General features: G+C 35.4%; 1 protein-coding gene across 2 annotated transcripts in view; it reads right to left on the reverse strand.

Moving 5' to 3' along the window:
• Positions 1-13,451, reverse strand: part of LOC115238565 — a 101,149-nt gene that overhangs the window by 35,792 nt on the left and 51,906 nt on the right. For both annotated transcript variants that reach the window (XM_029812518.1, XM_029812519.1), the window contains exon 4: positions 9,820-9,960. In XM_029812518.1, coding sequence (XP_029668378.1) covers positions 9,820-9,960 — 141 coding nt within the window. The remainder of the gene's footprint in view (positions 1-9,819; positions 9,961-13,451) is intronic.

Here is a 13,451-nt window from a genome sequence, read left to right on the forward strand (position 1 = left end):
TCATTGACGTAGTTTTCGCTGCAAACTCGAATCGGACCGCTCCAATTGTGCGCTTTTATGACGGGCCGCGTAAAAGTTGAGCAAATATTTTATCGTGTCGTGCATCTCCCTTGGCGTGACAGACGCGATGCTTGGGGAATTATTTAGAGGCACTTTTCCAACAAAGAGAGAGAAAAAGAAACAGAGAGTATATTTGGTTACCCGCCTTGTAAATATTGCTGTCGCATAAACAACGATTTCTTCTTACGTATCGCTTACAACCGTGCAAAATAATTTACAATATAATGCTTTAATTTGTCTTTTTATTCGAATCTTGAGAAAAGATTTATACGATCAATATCGTAAACTAGTACCGTGTGTATAAATATGTATTAGTATTATAAAATTAATATCAAGCTTTATATACAATGCTACGACTGTTATATTGTAAAGCAACGCATGTTTCGTGACACGAACATTTGCGAGTTAATCGTGCGTGCTTTCCGCGTGCGAGGACGCGAACGGTCGATATTTCCTTCGAATAAACCCGCCACGATTTGCATCTCGATGCAATGTACGATGATGTGTTGGGGCAATGTAACGGAAAAAAATATTATTAACGATTAGAAAATCAACGAATTGTCAATTGGATGCGTCACATATGTGACGCAAATCGCTCAATTAGTTCGTATTGTATTGTAGACGAGTGATAATTCGTCTCCCTCAAATTAAAAAATGCATAGTGGGACAATAGGAGCGACTGCGAGACTTCTTAAAGATACTCCTCTCTAGGATTGCACGAGATATCAAGACCAAGATTTTTAATTAGTTATCAAGATACCAAGACTAAGATTGTCAAGATTATTGATCTTTAAAAATAGCTAAAATATGTGTTAAAAATAGATAAAATATATTTGTATATAAATTAGATGAGAAAAAAATTACTATATTATACAAACTTAAAAAATTTTATTTGATAAATATAAACATATTTGTATTAATGAATTTAGAAACAATTAATACAACAAGCAATATAAAATTTTACACAATTATTTCGCTACACAAAACTTTGCGTTCCCTGATTGTGTGCATGTGCCTTTTCATAAAAAGACAACGAATACCCACACACACACACGTCTTCTAGGAAGTACAAATGACATAAATAGTAATAATTATCTTAATTTTACTATATTTTATAAAGATTATATGTTAAATATTATTTTAAACAGTTGTTCAGTATTAGATAAAAATTGTTAATAAAATCGAGATAAAACAAAGATTTTTTTGCTATCAAGATTCACTCAAGACTGAGACAAGATTTAGATTTCAAAAAATCCTCAATACCAGTACAAAATGTTTTCTACGAATATTGTTTTGTCTTGACTCTTATGCAACCCTACTCCTCTCCGAAGAGGAGAAAAAAAAACGAATGCGGTCAATTTGTAACTAAAGGGTCGGCGAGTCTATTTTTCCCACGGCGGCGCGCGAGCATGACGTTTCCGGAGAAACGGCAGGGAGAATGGCTGCAGTGTGTCAAGATGGCCCGTTACTATGGCAACCACCGGGCGGGATCTGTGTGCGTCTCTTTCCGCGTGTCCTCTCACCGGTAGTGACGACACACCGATACCTGCCGGGGGAGTTATCGAATACTTGTAGCACGTGTATCGATCTTTCTCGCCGTTTCCTATTGTCCTATCAGCAAGATTTGATCCTTCAGAAGTGTGATGGATGATAGTAAGTAGTAATAGTACTAGTAATAGTACTAGTAATAGTACTGCAACGCGGATCACGCAACGTAGAAATTTACAAACGGCCCAATACTGGGCGAATATCGCTGCCAGTCGTGCCAGTACTAGTTGCCAGTAGCTACCAACATTGGACCAATAAAAGTCAAGTATAGGAGTGTAACACTATTCCATGATTAATTGCCGCTGCTGGCAATTAAAATGGAACATTATAAACTCGACAATTAACCAATAAAGGGACAGTATTGTCTACCAACGCTTGACCGCCGATATTATGCCAATATTGAGTCGTTTCTCAGCATCGGGATTTTCCACGTGGAACACGACGTCCAGGCTGTTCCAAGAAAATCTCGGAATGCGATTCACACCTCATTCCGACCCTAGAGTCCAGATTGTTTCCCTTTGAGAACGAGCGTTTCTATTCCAATTCTCTCATTAACGGATAGTCGGCTCGCCTGTGTTCTCCACCTCCGTCCACCCCTGTGGACAACACCGGTAGCCTGTCCCTTTCGCAATCTTCCCACCAGATCGATGTGAGTCCGCTATTAGGGACAGACACGCCGGCGACACGATTCGATCGGCAACAACGCGACCTCTCGGCCGTCGTTCGATCGCGAATATACAGGGTGGATTCGTCACCGATTCAAATAAAAAAATCTGCCCTTAACGTCTCATACGCTAGCTGCAGATAGCTCTATTATAATCCTGCCAGTCCTTTCGACACATTTCACGACAAAAAAAATTGGCACAAAGGACATTTAAGTTAAAAGATCGCACATCCTCAAATTACACTTTAAGTTCCGTATTTTCAAATCACGGTTCGACGTAGGATTTAATTAAAAGTTTAAAAATTATATGCAAATATTAAGGTATCTGAAATAATATATAGTGATTCAGAAACTCAGAGCTTCTTTTTCAACAGCAGCTATTAATTTAGATCCGTAGTATTTTACATTCTATAGTCTTATTAATCAAGTCGAGCGATGTTGTAAACATCAACAACGATTGTCTACATATACGTGTGAACTATGTAAACTGTCTTTTCACCCGTAAATTCTATAGACAATGCGTAATTTACATAGCCAACGCTAATAATATCCGCGCTTCTGAAGAGAAGGAAAAGTTCAATAAACCCTTTTTTTCAAAAAAGAATCTAAGATTACAATTACTTTCTGGAGGTATTCTTCTGCTATACAGGATGCCCAGTATATAATCGGCAGTAAACAAATAATCCATTTACACAAATATATGTCTTTCCCCCTTCCCCAAAAAAAACCATTTGGCTCTACTTGATTTATGGCAAATTCTGTTGTGTACCTTAATAGAATTTGAAAACAAAGTCAATTATCGAAGTAAAATTACTAGATAAAGATTAATATAATTAATAGCACCAAGTCTAAATTGATTTCTTATCAAATGATTTCGAGAGGACGCTACAAATTTATGAAGAAATTCGAATCTAAGCGAAAGCGAGTAATTCGTAAAATACGACAGAATTTAAACAGCTGTTTTGTATCCAAAATTCGCTCGGGCAGCGAGTACCCTCACCCTGGGCGTGTACGCACCTTGCGTGCACGCCCGTACCGGCGAACGAGGGGGACGAGGCCGCGCTGATCGGAGCGATCGAGACACGGGGCGAGTTTCCGAGTCCCTCGATCGCTTCGATTTTCGTAGCGACTCCGAGAAACGGGGATGCGAACGCGCGTAGCGTCGCCGGGGAACAACACTCTCGTTTACCTGACGGATGGACGGACGGACGGACGGACGTCGCGCGCACGGCTTTAATCCACGGGACCTGGACGATCGATCTCTCTCTCTCTCTCTCTCCCTTTCTCGCAGTCGCAACGCTTCTTCCGAAAAGAGCCCGGTCTCGCGGAGAACTCGATTGACGACAACGACAACGCGACTCCGTGCTCGTCGAAAGGGCACGAGCATACTGAACGTTGCCAGTTGCCACTCCGCCGCGCTCCTCGCTTATCCAGGCTCAATGATTGGGAGGGGGAGCGGGAGAGTGGGGAGAGGGGGAGAAAAGAGAAGGAGAGATAACGAGAAAGGGGGGCCAGGTGAGGCGGGGGGAGGGGTAGTGTGTATACGCACGTCGCGACGTGTGCTAAGGAGATGCCGGACGGGAGACGTAAGGGAGACTTACGAAGGGGAGGAGGGGATGGAAGAAAAAGAGGCGCGGGTGGCAAACTGCTCGCGGAACCGGATGTGTGCGTGCACTAACACACGCGAAACACGGACGAACGATGATTCGCAAACGCGGGCATGCATCGGGGCAATTCGGCCGGCCTCGGCGCGTCTCGTGGTCGGATGGAAGAGAGAGTGGGGAGAGAACTGACAAGCACGCACTGAGCGAGAGCGGGCGCTTCCTCTTCTCTTACGGGTTCAAAAAAGGGAGAGTGCCGGCATCTGTCGTCTCGTCCGCGAGATCGTTCGCGCGAATCGATTTTTCCCAGCCCTGCCGCACAGGTGTTTCATCCGTGACGAGGTACAGGGTGATCCAGAACGAGCGTAACAAACTTTGACAGATCGTTTAGACAGAGATCATTCTGAGTAAAAAAGGGCATATATAACCATAGATCCTATTCTCGATACTTACGTCGTTACAGAAGATAAAATCGTACGCTTAGTAGGGGAAGTGACATTTAAGAAATTAAAATAAAACGAATGTGAGATACTAGTTGTATATTTATGATTTTACTATGATTACAATGAATTTACTATGATAGTAGCAGAATTTCACATCTTTTATAATTATATAAGTATTGAGAATAGGTGATTACAAAATTAAGGCTCTTTAAATTGTAATCACAAAAAATAAATTAGAAAATAGGCAAATAAAAGAATAGAATCTATGTTCATATCACATTTTTTACTCCCAAAAAATCTGTTGAAATTTCTTACACTCGTTCTGGATCACCTCGTATAATACATACGTCTAATTTTTTTTTATTCAGAAGCGTGAAGTAGACGCAAGGATTTCTATTTTAAGTATCAAACAAAAGAATTAAAAACAGCCTATTCTATATCATAAAAAAATTAAATAATCTGGAGAGAAAGAAAAAGGGAAGAAAATATGAAAGAATGATGTCACGTTTAAAAAGCGTCAGATATACATTTTGAAAGAGGAAAAATATCTTTTTCTGACGACAATTTGTGAAAAGAAAAAATATTTTTTGTATATTTTTACGCTTTCTTTCTTTTTTTTTTATATTCGTTACAAAATATTATAAATTAAACATAGTCATAATTATTTCAAATGCGAGAGTTGAAAAACTTGTTCATAAACCTAAATTCGTCGAATAATGCATATCAAAGCGCAGAATAAACGAAGTGTGAGTGATACTAAGGGAAAACTAAGGGTTGAAGCGTGTTTACTGAATTATTTAGTAGCGATACTCACCGCGCGAATTATGCGACTCGAATTTCCGATGGGGCTCGTACGCTTTAAATGTGAGAAACACGCGCGTGATTGCAAAACGTATGTAATCGCGCGCATAAAAAGTAGCGATGATCTCATCGATGCAAGAGTCGATTCGTAAAAAACAAAAAAAAATATAACTATCGTTCAGCTAGCACTTTATGTCGTTCTTGCCAGAAGGATTGGTTCAAAATAACTGGTCCCCTAATCGAACGACTACGAGGCAATATCAAACTATCGTCTCAAGACGCTCGTATCGTAATCTTATCTTTACGTAATATCGCTATGAAGCGATAAGCCGTTCATCGAAATCATACTGTCAAATTGCTTCCGATTTTAATCGACAATGTATTCCTTTACACTGTAAAAATTTTTCTAAAAATTCAGACACATTTTTGTCTGAATTTGCAGATCTGAGTGTCTGAAAGAAATTTCAGACAATGTGTCTTAATCATCAGGGTCGTTTCTCTGAAAATTCAGAAAAATTTGTCTGAAAATTGAAATATGTCTGCAAAAAAGCTGCAGATACTTTGTATCTGAAGTCTCAGTCAATTTTTTTTACAATTCTATTTATATTTCAATTTTTTGTACAATTTTATAGAGAATTGAAATATCCCAAGAGATTCATCTTTCATTTTTATTAGCTTTCAATATATTAAAAAACTTATATTTATAATTAATTTTTTTTTAATTTTTGAAATAAATTAAATTTTTTTGTAATTCTTATAGAGTTAATGTTTTCCTAAAAATTGACTTTATTCTATCATTGTAAAACTAAAAACTCTTATATTTATAATTAAATTTTTTTTTAATTCTTGAAATAAATTTTATTTTTTTGTAGCTCTTGTAGAGTTGATGTTTTTCTAGAAATTGACTTCATTCTATCATTGTAAAACTAAAGCAACGCGAGTGATGATATAATTTGTATTACTTGTGTTAAATAGAACGTATCACTTGCATACTTGAAAATTAAAAGCCAACATGAAATAAAGCGGATCTTTTTGTAGAAGATTAATTTTGCTTGGGAGAAACACCTAGCTATAATGAGAGAAAGACGGTCAAAGTCATCTTTGAGAATATATAATTACATTCCTGGGGGACGACGTATTTTCCTGGGAATTATCTCCGCCCACGCACGTTTCTTTTAATTGTCGGCTACTTATCGCACGGCGCAATCATTATCGTTTGATCCGGTTAAATAGCAATGCTCGCGTCAAGAATATCTAATAACGTTTCCGATATATTTACTTCGCGATGAAAGGTGATATAGGTTACGGCCGGAATATATCAGGTATATAAATATGAAACCGGAATTTGCCCATAGATGGCCCTAGCTGTCAATGTAGTTACCGTCAAACCGCGTCATTGGCGCCATTTTCTTGTTTTGCCATCTGATAAAGATTTTCAACTCACAACAATACAAGTTTCGTACAACAGCATAGTTTTTAATAGCGTTGAACATGTCGAATTTTGTGCCTGGAAACTACGATTTGCGGACAGCATTGATTTTCTGTTACCATTTGAAGAAAACTGCTGCAGAATCGCATCGAATGCTTGTCGAAGCTTACGGTGAGCATGCTCTTGGTAAATCACAGTGCTTTGAGTGGTTTAAAAAATTCAAAAGTGGCGATTTTGACGTGAGAAACGAAGAACGTGGAAGACCGCCGAAAATCTATTAAGAGCTGCTAAAACCTGGCGAAACCGTTAATACTGAACGCTACCGACAACAAATGATCGATTTGAATCAAGCTTTGCGTTAAAAACGACCAGAATATCAAAAAGGCAACACAAAGTGATTTTGCTTCATGATAATGCACTATCACACACAGCAAAACCGGTCAAGGGAACGATTGAGGCGTTTAGTTGGGAAATACTTTCGCATGCGGCTTACTCACCAGACTTGGCTCTATCCGATTACTACTTATTTGCATCGATGGGACACGCACTTGCTGAGCAGCACTTCACTTCTTACGAAAATGTACGAAAATGGCTCGATGACTGGTTTGCCTCAAAGGAGCAACAGTTTTTTTGGCGTGGCATCCACAAATTGTCAGAGAGATGGGAAAAATGTATAGCTAGCAATGGGCAATACTTCGAATAAAATATTTTTTATCATTTTCATACAATAAATGTGTATTTTCTATACAAAAATTCCGGTTTCATATTTATATACCTGATACATGCAGTCATAGAATGTAATTCGGAAGATTTTGCGAAAAAGTATAATCGAGTGTAGATCGGAAATTAAGGATGTGTCATATATCAAAACATTGACAAAAGCATGAAAATTTCGTAGACTGTAGACGGTATTCTACTATTCCTTCTGAATATCTGTGCAAAACTTAAACACAATTCTCTTAACGGTTTGGAAATTATTTAAGTTTAAAGTTTGTATTAATTATAAAAAAATTGCACATTGTAGCATTTATTAACAAATTTGACAAGAAAAAACATTGCCAAAGAAATAAAAATTTTCATATATATTAATAAGGCTCTAATAAATATTTATGTAAAACTTGATTTAGATCCATTTACTCGTTTAAAAGTTATTTACTAAAAAATGTAAAAATACTTATAGTAACCCAAAATCTTCCTGTAAATTACTCTGTTTTTTTTGTTTCTTGTAGTTGATTTTAGGGGGTATTCAGGATCAAAAGTTTTTGTCATAAATTAGAAAAAATATTAACTACAACTATTGACTTTTACAAAGATGTTAAAAACTATATTATTTTGTCATATTTTAATTCGTTTTATAATTCAGATATATTTATTTGATTTTCCAAACAGTATAAAGAGTAAGAAAAATGTTTTTTCTTTAAATTTTGACAACTTTTTGCTACTATTGTACAGCCAAAATATCCTTAAAAGTTGATAATGGTCGGATAAGTTTAATACATCTGGCAATAATTAAATTTAGCAGAAATTGAAAATAAATATAACAAAAGTTATAATCGGATTTAACACAAACCGAGCTACATATAAATTCAAAATTTAAAACAAATTTGAATGAAACTTTATGATGATATTAGGCAAGCAGATTACAAATCGAGAAAATGCAATCAACCTGCATTTAGCGCTTAAAATGGAAAGCTATCTTCTGGCGCAGGCATTCAGAAACATAACATTAATATAATTTAATTAATATTTTTATAATCTGATATACGTTTCACATCCTTTTTTTAGGAACAGTCGAATATAATAAAATTTAGCTCAGAGAAATACCCACATATTAATTGACAAAATCTTGTGCAATTAAATATAAGGATTACTTAGCAAAAATATATATATATACACTATATTTTGCATCACTGTCTTCCTATTTTTCATTATTTTAAGAATAAATAAATCTTTTGTACAGAAATATTTTTATTATTTTGAAAAACACATTGATCTCTCGCATACGTCGTCGTCGAGTCGTACTCAGTATCCTGTTACATAAAACGATGAACATCTGTCGAATTAAACGGGGGCGGAAATGCAACTCAATGGATTTTATGCGCGGTGTCGATTTAACGAGTCGACTCGATATTTACGGACGTCGATTTTCGCGCGATCTGGTATTACTCGATGCGTATACATACGAGTGTTATTTCGGTGCCGGGTGCGCCGGATAATGTCACGTCACGAACGCGCGTGGGCGGATGCAATTTGCCACGATAATCGACTTCCGCGATCGAATCTTTGAGACGCGAATTTACAAGAAGCTCCATCTGCTTGTGAAAAATAAACCAACGCATATGTGTTGTGCCATGTTTGATATACTAAGAATAGTATTTATTTTCTCGTCTATCTCGAATCAAAATTATCACAATTTGTAAAAAATCACAAATTCATATAATATTGTTGTACGAGTATATATTATATTCTTATTTTAATTTAAAAAAATATATAGGAAGTTGGGTAAAACCGGGTAGGCGGGTCAAACCGAGTAACTCTGTTTTTTCGTAATAAATGCTGCTATCTATGGCTAACTTGTGTTATTAGTTGTAGATTGGCGCCATCATTATTTTAAAAAAGTTAAATAAGGAAGTCTTGCAGCAATGTCGAACAAGAGGATATCTTTATTTGTGATTTTTATCAATCGAATACATCTTTATATTGTATTTTGATTAAAATAAATCTAGATTTTGTAATTACACGGTGTTTTGCATATTTTCAAATGGGTATACTATCGATAGGGCAAAACCGGGTACTTTGACTTCTCCACAAAATCTTGTTATTCTTGGTAACCAAAAATTTTTTTTTTCGGCAACTAGCCTTATTTTCTCATAGTTCAAGGTTCACTAAAGGCTACTAACGGTCGCCAAAATTCTTTTTACTCTCAGATTTTTTGTAGGAAGACAAATCCAAAAAGGTACCCGGTTTTACCCTACTTTCCCCTATATATATGTAACAGTGCTCCTTTTAAAAAATTTTTTAATACTGTATATAAATTTTGATATTCAAATATAATCGTTCGAGAAAAAAAAGATCTAAAATAAATTATGAAATTTTTAATCACAATCTCAACAAATTTACATGCTTGCTGTTAAATTTTAATTTAATAATATAAAATATTATTTAAAAATAAGATGAGACAGAGAGAATGCGATACTTTTGATGTCAAAAGTATAGATATCGGTGCAAAAAAATTTATAGAATTTCGATAATAACTTTATGATTGCTACTTACTCAGTATCAGGCACAGGTATCATAGGAGGAGGTAGACGACCGTTGTGGTCCAGGAAATGATTGATCTCAGGTTCCTCTTGCACTGGTGTTTCGTAGACGAGGGTTTCCACCATGGATCCTTTGCTTGAGCCAAAGGATACCCTAAACAATAATGATTCTTGATAAAGAATCAGTAAGAAATAAAAATGTGCAAAGATGTAAATAAAATAATTACATAAATAAACAATCTAAATATTTTACATAAATAATAAAAATAAAAATCGTGTTAAACTGAAAAAATTTTTCTTCCGGTGCAATTTTAAGAAAATATTATTATAGCTGAATAGTATCTCGATTTATCTCGGGCATCCTATATTCGGCACGCGATCGAAACAGGTCGGATGACGTCTGGATATACGCGAAAAATGCTCACAGTAAACCTCAATTTTCTATCGCGCGACCGCAATCGGTGACCACGGAAGCGATATCAAAATCAAAAACGCGATCGGATTACGATCGAGCATGGTCAAGATCGATCTATGTCACATACACACACACATACGATACTTATTTGTCATTCGTCCCGGAAGCGATTCCTCGATCAAGAGATTACCGTCAGCCTCGTCCAGTAGATGCTGTGGTCATTCATAAGTTATATTTTGTCTTTATTTATATTAGGTGTTTCTGTGCCGCTTCATTTGCTCATTAATTGGGACGTCGAGTTCAAGCATCAAGTCGTATCGATATTTCGCGAGAGGATATCGAATAGCGTCGATGCGCCATTCACTTCGAGCATTTGCACTAATAAGATAGAAAAGCATTAAGCGGATCACCGGCGCTGCACAAACCGGTTTTACCCGGCTTATTATTCATCGCTGCAACAGAGTTAATCTCGCAGCCGGATAAATTTCCCGACGCGGTTCGCTGCGTGCACCAAGGAATCAATTAAGTCACCACGTCGCGAGAAATCGATAAATTGTGCCGCTCGATTTATCGCTCCGAAGACAGCACAAGTGATAATTGGCTTTCTTCTTTTTTTATTTGTTCATCGAATGCAACGTTGCGGCAATATTAAGTTTTGTTTTCTCTTTAAGGATGTTCTGGCTGTACAATAATAATAAAAAAACTGTCAAAATTAAAAATAAATACATATTTCTTACGTTTATACTGTTTGAAAAATCAAATAAATAAATCCGAATTATAAAAAAGCATTAAGCGGATCACCGGCGCTGCACAAACCGGTTTTACCCGGCTTATTATTCATCGCTGCAACAGAGTTAATCTCGCAGCCGGATAAATTTCCCGACGCGGTTCGCTGCGTGCACCAAGGAATCAATTAAGTCACCACGTCGCGAGAAATCGATAAATTGTGCCGCTCGATTTATCGCTCCGAAGACAGCACAAGTGATAATTGGCTTTCTTCTTTTTTTATTTGTTCATCGAATGCAACGTTGCGGCAATATTAAGTTTTGTTTTCTCTTTAAGGATAATTTCTGGCTGTACAATAATAATAAAAAACTGTCAAAATTAAAAATAAATACATATTTCTTACGTTTATACTGTTTGAAAAATCAAATAAATAAATCCGAATTATAAAAAAAATTCAAGTATCACAAAATAATATGGTTTTTAACATCTTGGTAAAAGAAAATAGTTGTAATTGATATTTTTCTTATTTGTGATAGAAACTTTTGATTGTGAATACTCCCTGAGATCAACTGCAAGAAACAAAAAAAACGAGTAATTTGCAGAAAGAGAAAGAGAGAGAGAGAGAGAGAGAGAGAAAGAAAGAGAGAGATAATATTTTTCTACAATTTTTAATAAATAACTTTTAAACGAGTAAGTAGATCTAAATCAAGTTTTGCACAAATATTTATTAGAGTTTTCTTAATATATGCGAAAATTTTTATTTCATTGGCAATGTTTTTTCCTTATCAAATTTGTCAATAAATGCTACAATACGTGATTTTCCATAAGAATCAATACTAATTTTAAACTTAAATTTTTATTTAAACTTAAATAATTTCTAAATCGTTAAGAGAATTGTGCTCAGGTTTTGCGCAGATACTCAGAAGAAATAATAGAACAGTCTACAAAATGTTCATGCTTTTGTCAATATTTTGACATATAACACATACATCCTTAAATACACTGTAAAAAACTGACTGAAATTTCTGAAATGTCTGACTTTTCAAACATACTTCAATTTTCAGATACATTCTTCTGAATTTTCAGAAAAACGACTTTGATGATTAAGCCAGATTGTATGAAATTTCTTTCAAATATCCAGATTTGAAAATTCAGACAACAATGTATCTAAATTTTTGGAAAATGTTTTACAATGTATATATCAGACATTTCGTTTTTTCTTCTATCATCAAAAATAGTTGAAATCATTTTGTATCGCGAGAAATTTAGAGAAATACAGTTAATAAAAATTCGACAAATATATTGCCAACTGCATACATTGTCGCGAATGCTGGTTCTAGTCTGCGCTAAAACGAGTTGCAGTAAGGTGCTGCCACGCGTGGCCGTGTCCCTCAACTAGAATATGTCAAAGTCACATGGGTATTGAGACGACAGAGCTTACGGCATATATAGGTCTCTGTATTTTCATTACGCATCTTCTGCGTTTAGAATAAATCGATATATGCAATATATTATTGTATACAAAGTGATCAAAAAGAAAAAATGCAATATAAGATGAATAATTTTGGAGAATATATACGGATAAGTAAGAACGTAAATAAAATGCTATTTTGCTTTAATTTGTAAAAGAAGTCTCTAGCAATGGCACAAGTATTTTATCAAAGTTTTATGAAATTTTAAATTAATAATCGAGTATAAAATCTTTTTATTAATCTTAAATTAATATTTAAAAAGATATATAAAATAATATATACAGAATTTCTCACAATCGCGAGCGCGTTAGCATAATGACAATATATTTTTATACTCTTTTATTTTATTGTCACTCGATCTTTTTAGGATTTTGTTCTATTTCGTTTCAGAATCTTTCTACTTGATAATGTTTTCTTGATGAAGAAAAAAGAACAAAGTTAAGATAGAAATAATTATCCAATTAAATATAAATTTTATTAGGATAAAAAAATAATTTTCTTTAACACGATTGAATTTAAAATCACTCGAAAATTTTCAGCATGTATTATGCGAACGGCGCGATTTTGGCATTATTATTAGTATGTTATTATAATCTTTCTGAGATTGGAAGAAAAGGTCCGGCCGTGATACCTGGGCTAGATGGAGAATTGAGGTGGGTCGGGGTCGAGGTTGCCCGGCTGGCAGCCTCCCATCGATCTGACTCCGATCTGACCTCCGAATTCGCTCTGATCCATGAAGGCCGTCAGAACGGAAGTATCGTCCCTTTTATCGTAAAGGCGACACCTCTTATTTTCTACTTCACTTCCTCTAGGGTAACGCAGTACGGATTAATTTCTAATCATCTAAGGTAATGCATCCCAACCTTCTTTTCCTTTGCAGCGCGTTTCTTAAACGATCTAATTTCGAATTTAACATTAATCCAAGGATATCTTTATAACTAATGCTGAATTTCTGTAAATAATCGGAAAGTGTATAGTACACTTGAAATAATTCATTAAAGATTAAACTGTAATAAGAATTTTAAATTCTCA

The sequence above is a fragment of the Formica exsecta genome, unplaced genomic scaffold, assembly GCF_003651465.1.
Source record: "Formica exsecta isolate Colony F162 unplaced genomic scaffold, ASM365146v1 scaffold35, whole genome shotgun sequence".
In the NCBI taxonomy this organism is placed as follows: Eukaryota; Metazoa; Arthropoda; class Insecta; order Hymenoptera; family Formicidae; genus Formica; species Formica exsecta.